Source organism: Heteronotia binoei, chromosome 9, assembly GCF_032191835.1.
Source record: "Heteronotia binoei isolate CCM8104 ecotype False Entrance Well chromosome 9, APGP_CSIRO_Hbin_v1, whole genome shotgun sequence".
NCBI lineage: Eukaryota > Metazoa > Chordata > Lepidosauria > Squamata > Gekkonidae > Heteronotia > Heteronotia binoei.
In genome coordinates, this window is record NC_083231.1 from 45,829,885 (window position 1) to 45,851,482 (window position 21,598).

The 21,598-nt window shown below is 40.9% G+C and overlaps 1 protein-coding gene across 1 annotated transcript; it reads left to right on the forward strand.

The window, feature by feature from the left end:
• The first annotated feature begins 276 nt into the window (after nucleotides 1-276).
• Nucleotides 277-21,326, forward strand: AADAT (aminoadipate aminotransferase). Its single transcript, XM_060246537.1, has 13 exons — nucleotides 277-393; nucleotides 3,447-3,615; nucleotides 5,758-5,890; nucleotides 8,157-8,231; nucleotides 10,921-11,130; nucleotides 12,549-12,614; nucleotides 13,079-13,161; nucleotides 14,895-14,991; nucleotides 15,727-15,788; nucleotides 16,504-16,568; nucleotides 18,203-18,309; nucleotides 18,889-18,990; nucleotides 20,287-21,326. The coding sequence occupies exons 1-13, from the start codon at nucleotides 327-329 to the stop codon at nucleotides 20,341-20,343; spliced, it is 1,293 nt and encodes a 430-aa protein (XP_060102520.1). The 5' UTR covers nucleotides 277-326; the 3' UTR covers nucleotides 20,344-21,326.
• Nucleotides 21,327-21,598: the final 272 nt, after the last annotated feature.

Sequence of the window (21,598 nt, forward strand, 5' to 3'; positions counted from 1 at the left end):
GTTCAGTCGCACAGTTGAGTCCGACTCTTTGTGACCCCATGGACAAAGTCACACCAGGCCCTCTTGTCTTCCACCATCCTCTGAAGTCTGCTCAAATTCGTGTTTGTTACATCAATAACACTGTCCAGCCATCTCATCTGTACATAATAGGGTGGGGTCCATATTATAATGGAAAAGCTACATTTCTACAAATGTTCCTTTTGAGTTTTTATAATGAAGGTTTTTTAAACACTGCTTTGAAAAGGTGATGCTTTCTTTCATTCTCTTTTCTTTCAGCCTGGGTCCAGTTCATTTAGAAGCTATATTTGGTGATTGGCCCAGTAGCCATGAATTATTCACGATATATAACTGCAGTAAGTGCAGCAAGAAAAGCCTCTCCAATAAGACTCCTCAGTAAGTATGCCCTTCCATAGTAGAACTGCAATCTCAGGTTTTCCTCATATTGTTAGTTTGGGTTTCTAGTGGGGATAGGTCTACTGGGAGAACATGATACAAAAGAGCAGAAGTAGGAACTGGCGCAATTGAGATAGGGACATATGTTTTCTGGATGCCATATTTGTGCCTCCAGTGTTGACTAACAGCATCATTTAAACTTCAGTCATTCTGTGTGGCTTGAAACCTGGTACTCATCTTCCCTACTTGTCTGCTATCATAATAAGGCAGTATAAAATCTAAAAAATAAAGAGCTGCTCCTCAGAAACTTTCCCAGTCCAGATTTTGAGGCTCCACAAACTGTAGAATCTTAAGAGTATAACCAAATACGTTTGGTAGTCACATCTTGAATTGGGTTGTTTTATGTGAAGCACCAGCACTCAGCTGGCCAAAAGTATCTATTAAGTGTTACTGAGAGGCGCTGCCTGATAAAAATGGAGTACCCCAGTGCAAATAAAGAGAGAGGGTCTCCTACTTCTGTTAAACAAAATGGAGTTCGACCAAAAACAGGCCAAGAAAACACTCCCATGTAAACAGGTAGAGTGGACACAGTACAGAGTCTCCGCCCAAACGGGATGCATGATAACATGGGAACTGTGGGTAAGTTCTGATCTTCTGCTACTTGCCAATTGTCTCTTCCTCCAGTCTATCACCTCTACCTTGCTAACTCCAATCAAATGCATAATTTGATTGATCCTACCCTTAAAGGTCTTTGATCCCTTTCCGAGTGTCAGCCAAAAACCAGTAACAAATTATTCAGTTGCTCCAAGCTTATCATCCTAGCAAAATGTGCGAAGTTTCCCAGCATAGCAATTCAAAATAGCCATCAATGGAACATCAAAGCCCCTTGGTAACTAACGACCCCCATCCATCGAACCCCTATGTAGTGTGGGTCAAAAACCCACCTCGGTGTGCATTCTGTAGGGTGCCATTTGCGGTCTTTACCACCCGTTACTCCTGTAATTGGGTCTATAGGGCGGGTTACACTGGTCCGCATTCCTCTCCATGTACTTCCCATTGAACAGACGTCTCCTCTTCTGGATCAGGTGAATATTATCCGCTTCAACAACCCTTGAATTCCTCTATTGATAACCTCTATTTTCTTATTCTCTTGATTACTTGTACATAGATCGGTGGGTGGGTGTGTAAATTCTCTTTTACCACACATCCTAAGTAAACACTATAAAAATACAATTGCTTGGACTATTCTTGGCTGAAAACCCAAACTCCGTATCATTGAAAGAAAAGATCCTTGCTCCTAAATTCGCTCTACCTAGTCTCTTGGCTAATTTCTACATCAAAATTAAGAGACTTAAAAGCATTGCCTGTAACATAAGGATAAGCACAAACTGACTTATGAACTAAAGTTCATGATGAATTTTGGCCCCTTCATGGTTCACAAAATGAAGTTTGTGGCAGATCAACCAGCATGAATTTTCCACAAACATTTAAATTGTTCTTGGAGATTTTTGCCAGTTCATGAATAGATACATTTCATGAACTGGCAAGAGGGAGGGGCAGAATTCTCCAGCCGTGACTGTTTTTTTTCCTGTGCTTGAGTTGCTGTGGGTTTTCATCAGAAGAATCATGGAAAGAAAAGATCCTCACTCCTAAATTCGCTCTACCTAGTCTCTTGGCTAATTTTCCCATCAAAATTAAGAGACTTAAAAGCATTGCCTGTAACATAAGGATGAGCACAAACTGACTTATGAACTAAAGTTCATGATGAATTCATGGTTCATGGCCACTTCATGGTTCACAAAATGAAGTTTGTGGCAGATCAACCATTTGTCATTTCAAACTAGTCCTGTCAGTTTCAAGAGATTTCGTGTCCCACCCCACCCCCCGCCGGGTTTCTTTGAGTTCTGTTCCCAGTTTCTTGCACAGAGCTTGCAAAATTGCCCCCCACACCAACCCTGGAGTGTGATTCTGTTCTAGTTATCAGTCCTGTTGAATTTGCATTGACACAATGGCACTGACATGTGCTGGGCACTCTTTGATTACACTGGTACTGCTGGGCACTCTGTACAAGGCACTGGTTTTGATGAGTTTGCAAAAATGCCCTCCCTTCAGTTTCTACTGCAAAGATTCTTTGGCTCAACTTTAGTCCTGTTGGGTTTGCACTGCCACAGTGCCATTGATTCTGCTGGGCTTGCAACACGTTCCTCCCATCATCTTCAGTTTCTACTGCAGAGATTCTCTGGCTTAACCTTAGTCCTGTTGGGTTTGTGCTGCCAGTAACACTGGTTCTGCTGGGCCTACAAAAATGTCCCCCTTCAGTTTCTACTAAGAGATTCTCTGGTTTGACCTTAGTCCATTGGAAACAATGGAGGATAGGTCACCTTCTTGGGGTGGGGTGGGGATAACATGGACTCCATAAATTCAATCCTCACCAAACTTGGAGGGCAGGTAGAGAAGAGTCATTTGAAGATTCTCTGTGAATCTGGTCTCTCTAGCATGCAAGGGGGGGGGTGATCCTGCTGCATCACAACCTCACAAACCAAACCGTTCTGTTTGGCCCCTGAAAGATTCTGACAATTTGTGGTTCGCAAACCAGGCATGCCACAAACTGAATTGTATTTTTCCTATTTGTACCCATCTTCCACCAATGCACATTTGAAGAATTCCCCCCCCCCCCAGAAGGGCCATAATTCAAGGACCCTGAATTGGGTGGAAGGATGGCAGAAAAGTGTTATAAATAAGTAAATAAATTTGTGTTCAAGGATATTAAGGAGGGCTGACTTTAGAATTACAGTTTCCAAACATTTGGGTGGCTTTTTATTGTATCGCTTATTTATACTTTACTTGTAATATTTTAAATTATAATGGGCTTTTTATTATTAATATTTTTTCAGTTCTGTTGTAGTGCATTCTTTGATTACCTCTCTGACTACTTAGTGAAGTGGGTAGTGGATAGGGAGTATAAATAAATAATTAAACAAAAACCTGGATTAAAAAGGAATATTATGCTTTAAATCACAGTAACCCCTTGTTTTGTTTTGTTTTTCCTGTAGCGGAACTGATGCAGAGGTCTCCCCCATCACTTATTTCGCTGGCTGGAGGGGCACCAAATCCCAACACCTTTCCTTTCAAAGCAGCCAGCATTACTGTTGGAGATGGAACAACCGTTGAAATCGGGGAAGAGTTGATGAAGAGAGCTCTTCAGTATTCTGGCTCAGCAGGGTACTTTACAAGCACCATAGATCTAACTTGGGTCCCTAACGTGGTGCCAGGGGGTGCCATAGTGCTCACTACCTTTCCTGGCACCGACAGAGTGTGTTTAGAAAGTGGGCAGGACCAGGTAGACTTCTGCCCAGTAGAGCTTCTGATTGCCATTGGAGATGTGATTGGCTTTGCAGATTAAAATAACATTTCAGGAACAGCTGCCATTACAGGGTTGGTTTTATTCTCTGACTCCTCTTTCCCAATGTATTTTTAAAATTTACTCTTCATTCCCTGCACTTGGGCTTCCTCTTTGTGTATATGTGTGTTTAGCCCTATCTCCCACAGTGGACGCCATTTTGTGGCTGCAACTAGCACCCTGTGTCAGAATTCCAAGGTTCCCATAGGCTCAAAAAGGTTGGGGACCCTTTATCTAACTCCCGCTCTTGAAGTAGCAGGTTCATTAAAGGATGTATTGCAGATAATTGTTGGGGAGGTAGGTGTAGTCACTAGTAACATTTTGTGCAATGTACAGAAAGGCTGCCACAGGTCCACATATGAAGCATGTGAAGGCTTGAAAAACTTACATGGATGGCGCAAGCAAAAGGTGTGCCTTTAATAACATCCTGACCTGACAGACTGGCCTCACAGGGATAGGTTGCAGTCTCCCAGCATCCTACCCACTGGTCTCTTTTTTGGCTGTTACAGCTGCTTTTGTTGACTCAATAATTTCACAGTTTCAGAAGTTTAGCCTGTTGTGCTTGATCATGTTCTAGCTGTAAGGCTGCCATGTCTGCAAATGAGTCCATTGCTTACTACATACACTAATTGGTTTAAATACATATATTGGTTAAATTAATACAAACACCCTGCCTTTGACCTTGGCACTAATCAGAAAACAAGGTTACCCCCCCCAAAAAAAAACTTGGATTGGGTTAAAATTCCTTAGTGAATAGAGGAAGCAATAGCCACTTGCCAACTGCCTGCCTTCCCCTGGTGCTCCTTTTAAAATAGTGTGTCCAAGATGATAGAGGTCTATGTGGTACACAGAGCCACTACCAGCACCAAAAGTTAGAAGGTATTTATTGAAGAGAAAATATTCACAAGCATACTTTTAGCACAGCAGCAGACTGAAAAGGGGTTCAAAAGAAATGGGTAAAACACAATTCCTCTGCCCCTCTCTCCATACATGACCTATTAGATGTTAAAATATAGCACGTGCCTTGGCTTAGGATGTTACAGATCGCTACAGAGATCCCTTTGTCTTGCAGCTTCCTCCAACTCTTCAGACCAGCACATGGTTAATGGCCATCTCCTCAGTTAAGGGTTCTGTCTGCCCTGATGGACTCAGCACCAAAGAGGCCTTCCTCCTTGCTTCCTCCTTTTTCCCTACCCACTGACCAGGTCAGTCTGGGTCAAAGAAGCTTTTCCTGAAGATTCTTCAGGAATTCCTTCCTGAAGTCTCTTTAGTATTTAACACCTCCAAGTCTATGTTCCCTACTCTAAGAGAGGGGGGAAGCTTGACCATCCCATTATCTAGACCTGTTAGCATTGTATGACAATGAACTGAGGTAACTCTGGAAATCAATTGAACTGAGTTCCCCCCTCCCAGCCTGTTCTCTGCCCAGAGAGAGAGGGGAAAAAACTTTTAAATTTAGAGTGCTTTTGCTCAATTCAAATATGAAAGGAAAAAAATGTGTTTTCTCATAAAAGTTGATGTTAACTATGAACTTGTTTGGCAGTGGTCCTTTACAGTGACCAAAACTCACTACAGTGTTTTGATATTAAATAATTTAGCATCCAGTATCCTTGTATACACATCAAAATTTCCTTATAGTGAATCAGAACACTAGTCCATCAAGGTTAGTATTGTCTACTCAGACTTGTAGCAGCTCTCCAGCATTTCAGGCAGAGGTCTTTCATATCACTTACCACCAGGTCCTTTTAATTGGAGAAGCCGGGGATTGAACTGGGGACCTTCTGAACACAAAGCAGATGCTCTATCACTGAGCTATGGTCCCTCACATTCAGCTTTATATCTTTCCATTGCCTGTAGTGAAAATTATTTAAACCAAGAGCTAAAGGGGTCTATGTTGACTAATGAAAGATAATTAACAGAACATGTATATTTAAGTGCTCACTGACGTAAAGATCTATGTTCAGCATTCCAGAGTTGTTGTTGTGGCTGAAAGATTTACAGAAAAACCTCCATAATCCTCCAACGGTTGCCTACAAGCCTGAAGAAGGACAAATGGAGATATGTGTCACCACTGGCAGCCAACAAGGCTTGTGTAAAGTAAGATTTCAAACTATTAATATATTGAGGTTGATATAAAATAAAATCATTCTTTCTTTTTTCCTGATGAATTGCTTCCCCTCCTCATTGTGGCACATCTTGATTTGCACAGTTGCAGTACCTTAGGTTAATTCAAGCTGCAATTGTTTTTAATTGAAAACTTTTCCTGATACCCTGTAATGATGACTTGAAATATAGCCATCATTGATAATTGTGCTTTGCAAAAATAAATCTATTATATATGGCTCATAGATGAAATACACTACTGTTGGTAAAAAGCTTATGTTCCGTTATGTACTGGTAACATTTTAATAATAATAATAATAATAATTTTTAATTTATATCCCGTCCTCCTCGCCGACGAGTTAGTACTATTTAAAGAGGAGCTAGTACTATTTTTTCTCCTGCAAAGTAAACTCCATTTCCTCACCACCAGCCAATATTCATAGTGCTTCTGATGTAATTTCCACTGATTCTACAGTTGATTAACGTATTATTTACCCAGTATTTTTATCCAGAAGTGTTTTTATGCAGAAAAGTTATCTTACATTTGCATATATATTATAAGTGTTTACAATAATACAAAACTTTTTTGTATGACCATCTATTTTAGGAAGGTTTGGTTACATTCCCTTTTGGGAAAATTTGGTATCTTAAAAAGTGCTTATTGTGCAGGAACAAGCACCACACCCCTGGAAACCCCTGGAGAGGGAGGAGACTGGGCTGCCTCAGAAGCATTTGCAGCTTCAGTCCTATTTTCCACTGATTCCAACTGCTGGGACAGTTCTGACTGAGGCAACTGAGGGGGCCGATGGTGGTGGATGATGAATGGCACGACCCAGTGGGCCGGCTTTGTCAGATGGTCTTGGCCTGTGGCAGCACACCATCACATTAGGTGCTTTAGGCCTTAACCAACTGGTTGACCCAGAGCAGGGCAGGCTAGAAAAGTGGGAGGGGCCACTGGACCACTCTCTGACCTGGCACAGGATCACAATCCTTTTGAAACCTCATGAGGCTGAGCTAGGAATCCTTGGGCTGGCCTCTGTGTAGCCATTCCCTTAAAAGAAGGGCTAGATGGGCTCGAGGGAGGACATACCAGGGTTCTCTTCAACAGCTTGGTGAGAGGATGAAGGCTAAAAAGAGGGCTATGGGTGAGCATAAAACTGCCATCCTTTCTAAACACTGAGGCATCCCTGAAGCTGTAGCACAAGGGACCCTGGAAGGAGCTTAAACCCAAGGATCAGATCCCAAAGAGTCCTGGCACACAGTTAAGCAATCAAAAACCAATTTGTTGCTTTATTTCTTTAACAAGAAAGAATCCTGGGACCTATTCTTAAAATGTTCATGGGCAAAACTTGGTCCTCCCATCTCTTCTTTCACAGCAAACCATGGTTTGTTCTGAGCTAGGTAAGCAAACCACTGTTAGCGACTTTTAGATGTAACAGAAAGTTATCAATTATTGAGAAAGTAGAAATGTGGAAAGATGCAAGGGGGAGGAAGGAGTATGCAAGCTGATGGCACTGTGTTTTGGAGTGGGGAACATTACCTCTGAATAGCCCCGTTGTGGAAAAAAGAAATACAGATATAGTTCTGCATCCATCACCTCCTGCAGTGAGGATTAAGCTTTCAGAACGTATCCTTAAAGCGGTATTCTTGAAGATAGATGTCTATCCTGAAGTGGAGCTTGTTCTCTCTGGGGTTGTTCTCATTGTTTGATTTTTTTTAAAAGCAGAATTTATGGCATTGAACACCATGAAACAATTTTTTTAAATGTGCAATTTGAATCTGACAAGGCCATCGCTTCCACATAATTACTAAATATTTACTCTTTTGGCCAATGATCTGTGAAATAGGCAAAGTTTATCATCAAATAAGTATTTCTGCAGTATAAATATGGGACCATTTGCTAGTGTTTCAACCCATTCTGTTGCCGCATATTCGTTGAAACTAAAAAATGGATTATGGTGGTACCATTGAGTAGGATTTTATGTTCTGGAACTTCACCTTCATTATAATTAACTCAGTGGTTTTTTAAAATGCACTGCAGTAAATTTTCCTTTTTTCTTGTCTGTTCTTTTCTCAGCTGATTCTTTCTGAGGGATTAAATATATTTTATGAGTTTTTTAAATGGTTCATATTCCATAAAGTTAGTAATTTATGTTAATAGTTTGTACTCTGTGATCTTTTAAAACCATATTTTTTCTCTGCAGCAAAACTTATATTTTCCTAACAGCATACAGACAGCCTTGTAAAATATTTTTTGTAGGTGTTTGAGATGCTTATTAATCCCGGAGACACGGTCCTTTTAGATGTACCCAGCTACCCTGGGACACTAGCAGCTGTGAGTATTCCATGGGTCTGGAAACCTGTGGCAGTAAAGGTTGTTGGTATTATTCATGTGCGGTTTCAGCACTGTCTTGTAGCCTAGAGTTTTTATTCTTTCCTGAGATCTGGAAATCTAAGAATCAGTTTAAAATAACCTAATTAGAAGTGCTTTTCCAGGTTTCATAATTTTTAATTGTGTATAAATTTCTCATTTCCTAATTATTCCAAGAACTAGAAATGCTCAATAAAATCATATTTGCACAGGATAGTTTCTTGCTCATGAGACTGTGGTACATCATTGAGAACTAAACTGTCACTGCACATTATGGTTTGCATGGCAATCTCCCCTGCTGGCATCTTCCTATACTGTGCAGAAATGTTGAGGACAAGGATCAACCTGGGCTCATTGCAGGACACGTGGCTTTTGGGGACTAGATATACTGAATAACTTCATAAACAGTCCCCATGTAGGAACTGCCTTAGGCTCAAATTACACATTAGATGAGTTTGCAGTAGGGGCTTGCAACCATACTTCATCTTCAAGTCCTCAGTGACAGCTCCTGTATAAAAGCACAGCAGGGGCCTGACTTGGAACAAGACCTCGGAATAAGGAGAGGGGCTGATGCCTTCCCCTCCCCCGTACCATTTTTGGGAGCTAAAACAGCCTGTAGGGACGAGAGGAGTCCCACTCCCCCCCTTACAACAGTTTATATCCAAATTGGGCCCCTAGTGCATTTTTACACAGGAGTTGCTGCTGGTGATTCACAGGTGCAATATGGCTGCCAATCCCCATTGACATCTTGTATAAAGCATAATGTGTAGTCCGATCCTTAGTAAAGAACATATACTTCTGAGCCCTTGAGCGGGTCTGTCTGTTTGACTGAATCCTTATTTTAATAGGCTATGTCTAAAACTGAGGTGGTCTAGCAACCTGTGGCCTACTGAGCTTTCATGAGATGAAACATAAGCAAAAATCTCAGAAAAGACAAATATGGGCTGATCTATATGTACAAACCCGCTATTCCCTCTCCATAATCCCTCCCGTGTCTAGAATCCTGGAAACTATCCTTGCACATAGAAACAATTTATCCATTTCTGTAGGTGTAGCTGAGGTTTTTCTAGTCACTGTAATCACCAAGATGACTGTGAAGAATCTCAGGGCACAGCTTGGTTCAGATGCAATTTTTCTGCTCACATTCCTATACACGGAAAGGGCTCCATGGGGAAAGAGAAGAAGATGAAGATATTGGATTTATATCCCGCCCTCCCCTCCAAAGAGTCTCCGAGTGGCTCACAATCTCCTTTACCTTCCTCCCCCACAACAGACACCCTGTGAGGTGGGTGGGACTGGAGAGGGCTCTCATAGCAGCTGCCCTTTCAAGGACAACCTCTGCCAGAGCTATGGCTGACCCAAGGCCATTCCAGCAGGTGCAAGTGGAAGAGTGGGGAATCAAACTTGGTTCTCCCAGATAAGAGTCCACACACTTAACCACTACACCAAACTAGCTCTCCAATTGACAAGAGCCTATTGACATGGGCAAAGTGGCCATGTGCTCACTGGCTACACATAGACCTCATGCATTTAAATGAAATACACGAATGGGTAATACAGCGGAGTAAATCTTATTCCTGTCGATATTACCTATAATAGTTCAGCATTTCCTGATTCTACAAATCACTGGGTGTCGGGATGATTTATGACTTGACTTAGTGTATTATTGGCAATATTTTTTCATTACCTGTTCCAAGGGACGATATAAAACTTTTGCAGCTGCTCTTTTATTTATGACCTAATAAATAAAGGCTAGTTAGTGCAGAAAGAGAAATTGCAGACTCCTTATTTTAAAACTCTGCTATAATTGCCCATACTTTTCTATTTTCTCTGGCTGTTCTATTAACGTTATTGAAATTTCAGTCTGACGGCTGAACGTCTTGCATTTAGAGCCATTAGTCTGTCTTCTGTTGAGACAGAGGAGTTTATGGTTCTGGCAGTTTCACCTAATCATTGATGAGAGATAGACTCTGGGGTGTTCTGCACGTTGCTGGAAAATAACCACCCCTCCCCTTGCCAGCAAGTTTATGCTGAAGTGGGAGCTGTCTGAATAATCGTGTATTTGTCTCATTAACTATTACATTTTAAAATGTGCATTTTATTTTTAAAAAGTATTAGGTGTACACCTCAAAAACTGCCCAGGATGCACTCTCAAAATACAGATGTGAAACTGCCAGGTTTGTAGTAGATACAAGATGCCCGTAATACAGAGGACATGATGCTGAAGCCTGACTTCTGGGTGTCCTGGTTGGAGACTCCTGGTACCCTAAAGATGTAAAATAAAAACAGGAGGGGTCACAGCAGGGAAAAATGCATAACCATAGTGTGCAGTTGTTTCTCTATTACTTTTAACTATTCGTTATTTTCAGCGTGTGGCCCACACATTATTACCTGAAGAGTGAGAGAATTAGGGTGCCATCCTAAACTGAGGTATACCCTTCAAAATCTACTTTATTTTAGTGGGCTTAGAAGAGTGTAACTTTGTTTAGGATTGCACTGTTAGATAATTTAAAATCTTACAGTTGATTTACAGGGGAAAATTAGATTTACAGCAGAAAATTAGTACTATAACAACAGTTTGTGAAATGCAAAATGGATTGCTTAAATAAAGGTTGTTCTTTCTTCTTTTTTCTTATTATTTTGATTAAAACAGCTGAGACCGTTGGGCTGTAACATCATTAGCATTCCCAGTGACCGACATGGTATTATTCCAAAAGACCTGAAAGAAATTCTTTCCAGATGGAGCCCAGAAGGCACAAGAAAACCCAACACCAGCCTCCCCAAATTCCTTTACACAATTCCTAATGGCAGCAATCCCACTGGAACCTCGTTGACAGAAGATCGCAAGAAAGAGATCTATCAGGTATATTAAGATTAATAGTTTGCAGTTTAGGCAAAAAGATGGTCAGGTGGATCTAGTAGATGTTACATACCAGAAAAATGCAAGTGATGAGAAGAGTATGGTTTTATTTCAAGAGTTTCTGAGGGGCCAGTAATGAGTTTCTGCTGTATTCTGTGTATGACCAACCCTCCGGATACATCTGAAGTGGATGCCAGATCCCAAAGAGAGAGGCATCAATCTCTCCCTTCTTCATTTGAAGAGTACTGTGATTTGAGGAGTTTCCTCAAGCTAACAGTGCTATATTTCTGCCCTGTCAATCAAGTAGTCTTATTCAGCCATAATTCTAACCGCAGCCATTCTTTACCACTCTCACTATAAAGTGAAATATATAGTTTATTCACCAAGGTGCTTGTGAGATTAGAATGTAAACTGTTTGCCTTTATTTGAGCTCCATATTATTTTATTTGAGCAAATGTTATTGCTGGAGCAGAGGAGGAATCTGTTGTGTACGGTAACAACTTGTCTTACTACAATATTACAAGGGAAAATATATACTTTTTTTAAAAAAGTGTGGCTAAGCATTCATTAATTAAACATGCTCAGCTGTAGCTCTGTAGTCTAATCTATCAGACTCTTCCAGGCACAGAAATTGAGAAATGTTCATAGAGCTCCCTTAATCCAGACCACCTTCTCTATTAATTTTCAGCATTGATCAGTGAGGTAGTTCTTTAGTTGAATCACTAGCCATCTTTTGTTATGATTGATAGAATGTTGTGAACTCTCACCCATGCCTGTCTGGCTTGGAAAGCTGCATTAGAGACAGAGGACTAAATGCAGTCATACCATTTCTGACTAGCAGAGGATTCTGCCGACATCAGTAACTGGGATCAGGAAGACTTGAGTTAGCAACAGTACAATTTGTTGTGTGTACTGTGTATATGATGCTGATTGAAGTGGCTTCTCTGACATTCCATGGAATTTATGGGTAAAGGCGTGAATTTCCTTTCTCCCTTGCCCAGCAGTTTCAAAAAATGAACTGCTTTTCTGTTGTTTCTACCCATGAAACAAGGTGAGCTACATACCCTTTTTTTTCCTTCATGAATCATCTCCCTCATTGAAATGAATTAAGGCCCCGGTACTTGCAAAAGATATAGTTCTATGTGCATGTGCTTATCTGAATCAAGGCCACTAATTTCCACCAATTTAAAAAAATGCTTACACCTGGAACAAAACTGGAATTCACCCATCCCATCTGAATGTTTCCTAACAACATGGAAATATAAGATAACATAATGATAAATCTTTTGTAGAATCACAGTCATTGAGTTCTGTTCAATGATATCTTTACTTTGAATGAGAAATCTGAAGGAAATAAGTCCTTGGATTCAACCCTTTCTAATTGAATAAACATCATGTATGTGGGTTTTTTCCCTTTTTAGCTTGCAAGACAGTATGATTTTCTAATAATAGAAGATGATCCGTATTACTTTCTTCAGTTTAGTAAGGTGAGTTTTCATTTAGTCTTTTTTATGTTTTTAATTTTTGTTAGCATTAGAATAGGAAGCAAATCTTCATTAACTTACATCTCCCTGAGGCCAAATTACTGATATCTTGCAGAATGATCTGTCTTTACTCTTTACTCTTTAGTAGAATTGTTTGCCCTAATCATGATGCTGTGCTTACAACTGCAAAAATGAAGAGGTCAAGCAGCTAAAGCACTGCTTAACTGTCATTCTGATTAACTCTCTCCAGTTAAGTTCATATGACCCCAGTCACTTCTTTCCAGCAACAAAAACTGCATATTGCATTTCCATGGCCATAGGCACTCACATGCCACCAGTAGTAAAAGCAATAACACCAGATAGGTTATCAGGTAATCTCTCATGTTACCACTGCTTCAAACTCCTTTAAAGCAGCATTTTTAACAGGTTCTATTAATGAAGATATGTTATTTGTCTTCTTTTGCAAGCCTTGGGCACCAACCTTTCTTTCAATGGACACTGATGGCCGAGTTTTGCGGACAGACTCTTTCTCTAAAATCCTTTCATCTGGGTAAGGTCCTCTGAGGTTCGAGCACAGCACTAGTAGAAAATGCAGTTCTAGGAGAGCCCCATCAAGCTATCAGAAATAGAAATCTGGATTACTGCCTTGACTTTGCAAATGTATTTCTAATAGTGAACTATGTGGATGATGAAAGTGGCACAATGTGGCCATCTACAAACAAGGCAGAAGTTTCTACATACTTGGGGAACTCTCCAGCTAGGCAGAAAAATATGACTTTGTAAATTTACATACTTGGGGAACTCTCCAGCTAGGCAGAAAAATATGACTTTGTAAATTTATAAAGGAGAAAAGGGGAACCCCTCCAGAAAAACAGCCTGATGAGAAATATGGTCCAAAACAGACAGAATATTTAGATTAGCTGATCATCCTGTTGTGGATTATAGGCAGATAAGCAAGATATGCTATGACAGTCATGGTGATAGAATGATGGGTTGGTGTCCCTGTGACAGATAGAATATGGGAAAGATACACATCTCCGCATAGAGAGGCTCAGTTATAACCAAAAGGGAAAACTTGCTAGGTCCTTAATGTGTTAACATCTTTTGATTGGAGAGACCAGGTTCAGGTGGGATGAACCCCAGCACCTGGAACTTGGATAGGCTAAGGCCCTAAGAGTCCACAAAAGGAGATCTATTCCTTTATGTCAGAGGTGGTCAACGGTATCTCTCCAGATGTTTTTTGCCTACAACTCTCATCAGCCCCAGCCAGCATGACTGATGGCTGGGGCTGATGGGAGTTGTAGGCAAAAAACATCTGGAGAGATACCGTTGACCACCCCTGCTTTATGTGGTTGGTGTTGTTGAGGGAAGCTCATGCGATGAGGAATGATAGAGGAAAATTATGCCAGAGGATGCTTGTAAATATGCTTGGGGTGGGGCACCATGCATCTGTCAAAGACCAGATGCTCAAAGGCTGTAAGTAACTAGCCAGTGATGTTTCTTTTCTTTGTTTTGCTTAGTTGTACCTAGAATATGTCTTGTACCTACCTGTAGTTTGTTTAGCTAAAGAGCTGCACACTTCCATATTTACTGCCTACTACTTCGTGATGTTAACAAAATGTACCATTTTTAGTGATGGTCCTCAGGCTACACTTAAGAGAGAGGGGGCAGATATTAATTCTGAGTAGCTCCTATCAGAGAGGGCAGAAAGGAGAGGCAAGAAGCAGATTTCTGCCCCAACTTTTCTGACCAGGCTGTGAGGTGACAAGGGAAGTCTGAGAGAAAGTACAGGGCAGAAAAGCTGTCATGCCACACATCCATTAACAGAAAAGAGGGGAGAGAAGGATAGATAAGCCTTGTTAAAGTTCCTAATAGCTTAGAGAACACTCACAGTGTATTGGGGGAGGGAGTGTTTCCCCTTTCCATAATTCCTCATTTACAACTATTGTATAGCTGGTTTACAACTATTTTTTTAAATCTTGCATCCCAGCCTTCTCTCCTTTCCGTTACTAAAATCCGGATTCCTCTTTCTGAGAGTGCATCAAGGTGAGGCATTCACCCACCCCTATACCGGTGAAAGTTATCTCGCTAAATGTTTTCAGACTAGCAGATAATTCATTGATTTTATAGCCTCTTGCTTTCATATATAATTTTCTACTGTTAGCTCAAAGTCAAGTTAAATGTCAGGGGAGAAGATGAGTTTTCAAATATAATATATTAACTTTTAATTAAATATTAATGGAACCCAGTCTTCTGAAGTAACTGTTATTTCCTTTTATCTAGGTTAAGAATAGGCTTTCTAACTGGTCCCAAACCTCTCATTGACAGAGTTATTCTTCATATACAGGTTTCTACAATGCATACTAGCACTTTCACTCAGGTGAGTACTGCAGAGCTCTCACCTGTATGTGCCGTGGTTTCATAATTCTTTATAGACAGTAATTGCCTTGGCCTCCTGAATTGCAGAAACCATACACAGTTACAAAGATCACATTAAGAAAAAATGTTAATTATTTACCATTTTTCTTTCCCACTTCTATTGTACTTACAGCATGATTTTCACAAAGGTTGAATTTTTTTTTCTGAGGGACAAGAAGGTACAACAAAGATGTAAATGAAGATTAAGGCAGAAACACCGTCACAATTCATCAGTACTTTCATTTAAAATAGTTTATGGAATATTTAGGAAAATTATGTTTAAGAGAATTATATTCAAAAGTTTAAAAACTTTTCCAGCGCTTGGAAATATACAAAGCCAATTAGCAACACAGCCGGCTCTGGGACATAGAGTTTTGCTGTAACTAGCCCCTTGTCTGTTTCTTTGAGTTAGCAGGATAATTGAGAATGGTGGAATCGGAAACTAGGACACACCAGGGATCAATACATGCAGTTTCTGCTTTGGGTCTCTGAATACCGCTCACAGTTCCTTGGCAGCAGCACCATGCCTAATCATTTCGACAAGGCATGTATTAGCAAAGTACTTTGAGAACTTGGGTTTGGGGCTTTTTTAAAGGTTGTAGTGAATTTAGACTGCTAATATTTGTGCCATCTAGATTATTTCTTAATATCTGTTTATACCTGAGCATAATATTTACTAGAGGTCTTATTTCTGCAGCTTATGATATCCCAGCTGCTTCAACAGTGGGGTCAAAAAGGTTTCTTTGACCACGTAGACAGGTAATGCAAATATATATATTTATTTTTATACCCCACCCTATCCCACAAGTGGGCTCAGGGCAGCAGCTTACATTACAGTATACTAAATCACTGAGAATTTTTCCCTTTTTATAATTATGCATATAGTGAGCTAAGTTTATTTTAGTTATTGTATAATCTACTTTTCTTTACATGAAGACACACACACAGAGTGTGTTTGTTGGGTTTGTAGTTACCTCTTTCCATTAGTACCACTGATGTAACATCATTAAACTGATCTTAAAACCATTAAACTTAAACCCCTGGCCACCAATGTCACAGAAGAGGAGAATTTAACCATTTAAAAAGAGTTTGTGCCCATGCCTTTTGAAGTGCCAAAACAGTTATTGGGGGGGGCAGACTGTATTGGTGCTTTAAAAGACATGGAGGGGGAAAACAGGATTGCTTGCTGTCACTGTGTCATTGGCCCAATCAAGATCAATCCCTTGTGGCAATTTTTAAATAGCCACGTTCTCTAAAAAGGGCTTCAGTGTCCATGGGTTGGCCCCATGGCCACCACCTGGTCTAGTTTGGCCTTTAATAACGCAATTTGAAACATTTAAATCTCTGTGCAGCATCCATTAGATGATACCAGATTTTTGTTTTTATTGTAAACTGCTGCTCAGATGTGTTGTTTCTGCCATCAGGACTTTAATTTTGAGTCTTCTAATTGAGATGGAGGGAAATTGTCTTTCAGAGTCATAGAATTCTACAAAACACAGAGGGATGTGATGCTTGCTGCAGCAGACAAGTGGCTAAAAGGTTAGCAATAGTATTAAGTCCTTGAACTGTCAAGAAGTGATGTTTGATGTACAACTGCTTAAAATAAAACCTGACTAAGGTATGTTACTAAAAGGAAGATGTCATCAGGAGGAAACCAGTGGGCTTCCCTAAATACACAGAGGAGTGCATGAATAAATCCCACACAGAACAACAAGTGATGTGAAGAACAAATCACAATTCTTTGGATAAACTGTACCCTAATCAGTTTTATTGCAGAAGGGAAGCTGTGTGTCCCCAGGCCAGTAATAGTACCAAACTGTTTTTCCCATGTAAAGTGTAGATACATATGTTGGAGGCTTCTTGGATGGAAAACCAACCATGCATTTCTGATCAATTTCCCTGCAGTTTGTGAGCTATTTTCTATACTTTAGCTAAGTATAGAATTTTCTGTTGAACAAAGTGTAGCCATTTTAGAATCATCCATTCCTCTCTGCCTTTCTAAGAAGTACAGAGCCTGCCTGTCTCCCAGAAACAAGTGTATCTTATTGCAACAGCTAGAGATAACTGGAGGGCTGGCTTAATCCCTTCAAAGATCAGTTGTTTGTTTCTAGACAACAAGATCCCCAAAGGCCTGTCCTGTGAGAACGGAAGGGTCTGTCCTATCCTATCTACCAGAGCAACTGCAACTTGTACAGAACATGCAGTCACACACTTGGTTATATGTTTTGAAAGTGATGTAGTATAGCTCCACAGGACCATTAGTGTGAACACACTATAAGAAAGGAGCCTTTAGTGGGGAAAAGAGTCGACCTGTTCTCATCTTGAGGAGATTCTGCCAGCCAGCTCATCAGACCCTGGGGCACTGTAGTGTGCTGTCAGGTCGCATGCTGTCTGTGTATGTGGGAGTCTGTTGCTTTGTTCTCTTGCCTTGTGGGAGGCTAAGGGGGACTTAACTAACAGCTTGGTGTCTATCTGTTGCTGAATAAACTATGCATTAATTGAGAAATTGCTTCTATGATTCTTTGGGCGTTTTTGCACTGGCCTTAATCGGCAGCGACGTCCCTCTTCACCACGCAGGATCTGCGCAGATTTCGCACCAATTGCTGCGGAGCACCCGGAAGAGCCGCAAAGTCTCGCGGCTTTTGCGGCGCAAATGGAAACTGGTTTTTGGCGGTTTCCATTTGCGCCGCAAAGCCGCGGGACTTTGCGGCTCTTCCGGGTGCTCCGCAGCAATTGGTGCGAAATCCGCTCAGATCCTGCACGGTGAAGAAGGACGTCGCTGCCAATTAAGGTCAGTGCGAAAACGCCCTTTGAGTTAGTAAGGTCTGGTAACTTCCCAACAGTGCACAATCCTGCTGCTTTCAGAATGAGGGCTGTTCTCACCCCACCTTTCTGACCAGAGACAGTTGTGCAATGTGACCTCTGAGAAGAGTTCCCCTGGTGGGCTTGGCATCTCTGCTTTGGTGCAGCATTAACTGTAAGGTGGGACAGCACCAAGAAACAGAGCAATTTTGTACCTAACATCTCTGAAAGCTTTTAAATCTCTTCTTCAGAGTGGGGGATTGAAAAAGAGAGTGCTACTTTAACAACTGACTATAATCAGTGTGATTCTATAATTGCTCCTTAAAAGTAAATCTTCCTTCCCCCTGGTACCTGTTTCTCTTTCTTTTTAGGCCTAGCAGACTGGCACACCCCTGCTGCTGGAATGTTTCTCTGGATTAAAATTAAAGGAATTTCTGACACACAGCACCTAATAATGGAAAAAGCTTTGGAGAAACAAGTATGAAAAACACCACCTTGTTGTAACGTAATACTTGTGGAACATATAAAGCTGCCATACTGAATCAGACCCTTGGTCCATCAAAAGTCAATATTGTCTACTCAGACTGGCAGCGACTCTCCAGGGTCTCAAGCTGAGGTTTTTCACACCTATTTGCCTGGACCCTTTTTAGTTGGATATACCAGGGATTGAACCTGAGACCTTCTGCTTACCAAGCAGATGCTCTACCACTGAGTCACCGTCCCTCCACTAAATTCTGGGACAAAGGTGCTCTTGATAACAAGGGCTTGTATCCTACCATCTCTTTTCAACAAAGGAAGGATGCTTCTAACAGTGTGGAAAGGAATTTCACTAATTTCTTCCTTCCACCTTGTCCTTGATACTGTTCACGAAGAAACACATACCTCAAACAAAAGGGTGGGGAGTTCAGTGGGCTGCAGTTGGTGGAAGAGGAAATGTGAAGGTATTTTGTAAACTGCTCCATTTTGAGATCATGTAGGATGCAAGCCAACATGTATCATTTTAGTATTTCAAAGATTACAGAAAACTTATAACTGATTGCCAAGGATTCCTCTTTAGGTGCTACTAGTTCCTGGGCAAGCGTTTAACATTGATAGTTCTGAGCCAAATTCATATGTCAGAGCTTCCTTCTCGTTATCTTCTCCAAGCCAGATTGATCAGGTGAGTGCAGATTAACTGTTCAATCTGTTCTTTTTCACCCAGAGTTCAACTCCATTTCAGGGTCTTACCCATACTCTCCCCAATGAAAAATGCACTCCTATTGGTCCTGCCATATTGAAAGTTTCTTCCTTCAGTTTGTACTTATGGGGCTGTTTGTGTGCATATGACTGAATGCCTTTGTCACTTGCTGGAAGTTGCTCTATTTGGGTAACCTTAAAACCATTTTATAAAGTTATACAGCAACAAATGTTTGTTGTCTACCATATGCACAGTGGCCAAATATGGGAAGGAGTTTATGCCAGATTGTTGGTGTTTAGCATGTAACATGTAAAGCATTTTAAGTATCTCATCTCTTTTTCAAATTGTTTTAGAGTTAGCAATGTAGAAATGTTGTCAAGTCAGTTAACTTAGAATTAAGTCCATTGAAATAAGAAGCTTAGAAGGGTGTAACTCTGTTTAGGATTGTACTGTAAGGGTTTGATCTGAGGAATAACTCCAGCAACTGCCTGTTTACTGACCTTTTGCCAGCATGAGTACCTAGGTAATTCTGACAAAAGCAGCATAAGAAGGCAATGCAGAGAATTGGGGGGAGTCTTTCCTCACATCCTTTACCCAGCCTTCTGTCTCTGTGCCATGCTGCTAAGCAGGGGTCGTTTTGTAAAAACATAGGTGGTGGAGTTCATTAGCATAACTCATTAGCATATGACGCCCCACCCACCCCAGCTAAAAGCAACCTGATGCAAGAAAAGAGAGTCCTGGGCGAGCGAGGCCTGCTTGGGCTGGCTAAAGATCCAGCCAGCCCAAGCAGGCCTCACTCACCTGGGGCTCTCCTGGACTGTCCCCCCAGTCAAAAGGCCAGCAAGCCACCTGCCACCCAAAATCACATAAGAAGTGAAGAAACAGTGGTGTGGGCTTCCCCAGGGGTTAATGAAGTCTTCTGGTGACTGGCTGGCTGCCCACTCTTCTAATCCAGGGATTGTTATGCAGCTGCACCTACTATTCAACAGACAAGGTAGGTGGAGAGGAAGAGGGAAGCCATCAGAAAGGTTCAGTAGCTCTGCTCTTGTGAGCTCCTACTGAATCTGAGGCCTGCTACTAAGGCTCTAGAGCAGGAGTTATTCATATGGCATATGGAGAGAAGGCTGGATGGGGCTATGGAAGCTGGCACAGACTTCCCATTCACCTCAGTGTTCCTTCACATTGCCTGTGCATATACCTGTATATTTAATTTGATGTCTCAGGTGCAAAACTGGGTTCTGATGAGTCATTGACAGGCTTGCCTTTTTTTAATTGTAGGGTTTTCAGAGAATTGCAGAGCTCATCAAAGAAGCACACCAAATGGAAAACCCTTAAGAAACCAGAATAATCTTCAGTAGAAACTAAAACCCTTGGAGCCACCAATTCTTTTAAGAAGTATGCTGTGATTAAATGGAAGTGCAGGTCCTCATCCTGATGCAGTTTTGTTCAGGCTACGTAAAATGCCTTAGAAGACTGTGTTAAGTAATAAATGCAGCAAGGTTCAGTTTAACTAGGCTGTCGCTGCAGTTTTAGCGCCAATGAATGAGAGACTATCCTTCAAGAAAAGAGTTTAATTAAATTTCAGACTTCAGAGAGTTTGTAGGGGGGTTTTTTGTCTTTTTGTATTCATTCTGAAGATGAGCATGATAAAAGTGCACGTCTTTTTAACAATAACATTGATAACATTGTTATATTTATTATGAATTAGAGAAAAGAAAATAATTACAAATACAGTATGATTTTTTTCCAGTTAAATCATGAACATATCCAATCTCTCCCCATCTCTCCAGCAATCTGAAATAGAATGCCTGCTTACAAACTGTCATCGTAGGAGTGGATTAAGTTTGAGAGACAAAGCCCACAAAAATCTTGAACGGGTTAAAAAAAAAAACCAGGAGCCCTCTTTGTACATAATGACCTAAGAAAAGCATCAGCAACAGCATGACAACAATTCTGGGCCCTTAACTCTCACAAAACCTTTGACAGGAGTCCCACACTACATGCCCTCACCTTTAAAGATATTTTTTGCAAGATTGCTGTCTGAGTTCTGGCAGTATCATTATGGGTTGGCATAAAGTGGCTCTTGGAACACAGTGAGGACCTTGGGCAAAAGAATGTTGCTGTTCTTGAACAGTTCTGTTTATTTTCAGAATGACAGCTAATTGTCTCCTGATAGCTCTTGAATGAGATGCCTCTCAAAGCTGATTGCTGGCCTGTGGATATGTGAAGCAATGGCATTTTTTAAAGGAACAGGGTGACTCTTTGCCCTTCTCCTGTGCTCTATTTGTATATTGGTAAATAAAAATACTGCAAAGACATCTCCTTTGGGGTCTTTTCCAAAGAAACCAAACCTGGGAAACACTGTCCCTGGAACTTCTGATTATTCAAAGAGGTAAAGTGTGAAGGCCTAACGAAGTATGACATTATCCTCTTGTAAACTAACCTATAGTTATCCCAGTGTTCCTCTTCCCAAGTGCACATCTTTGTTAGAGTTCCAGAAAGAGTCTTTCATTGCCAAGGTACCATCTCATAATTGCTTACATTTTCAAGCTTGCTCCTTAACTCTTTTAAAATAAGGAGTTGTAATTTC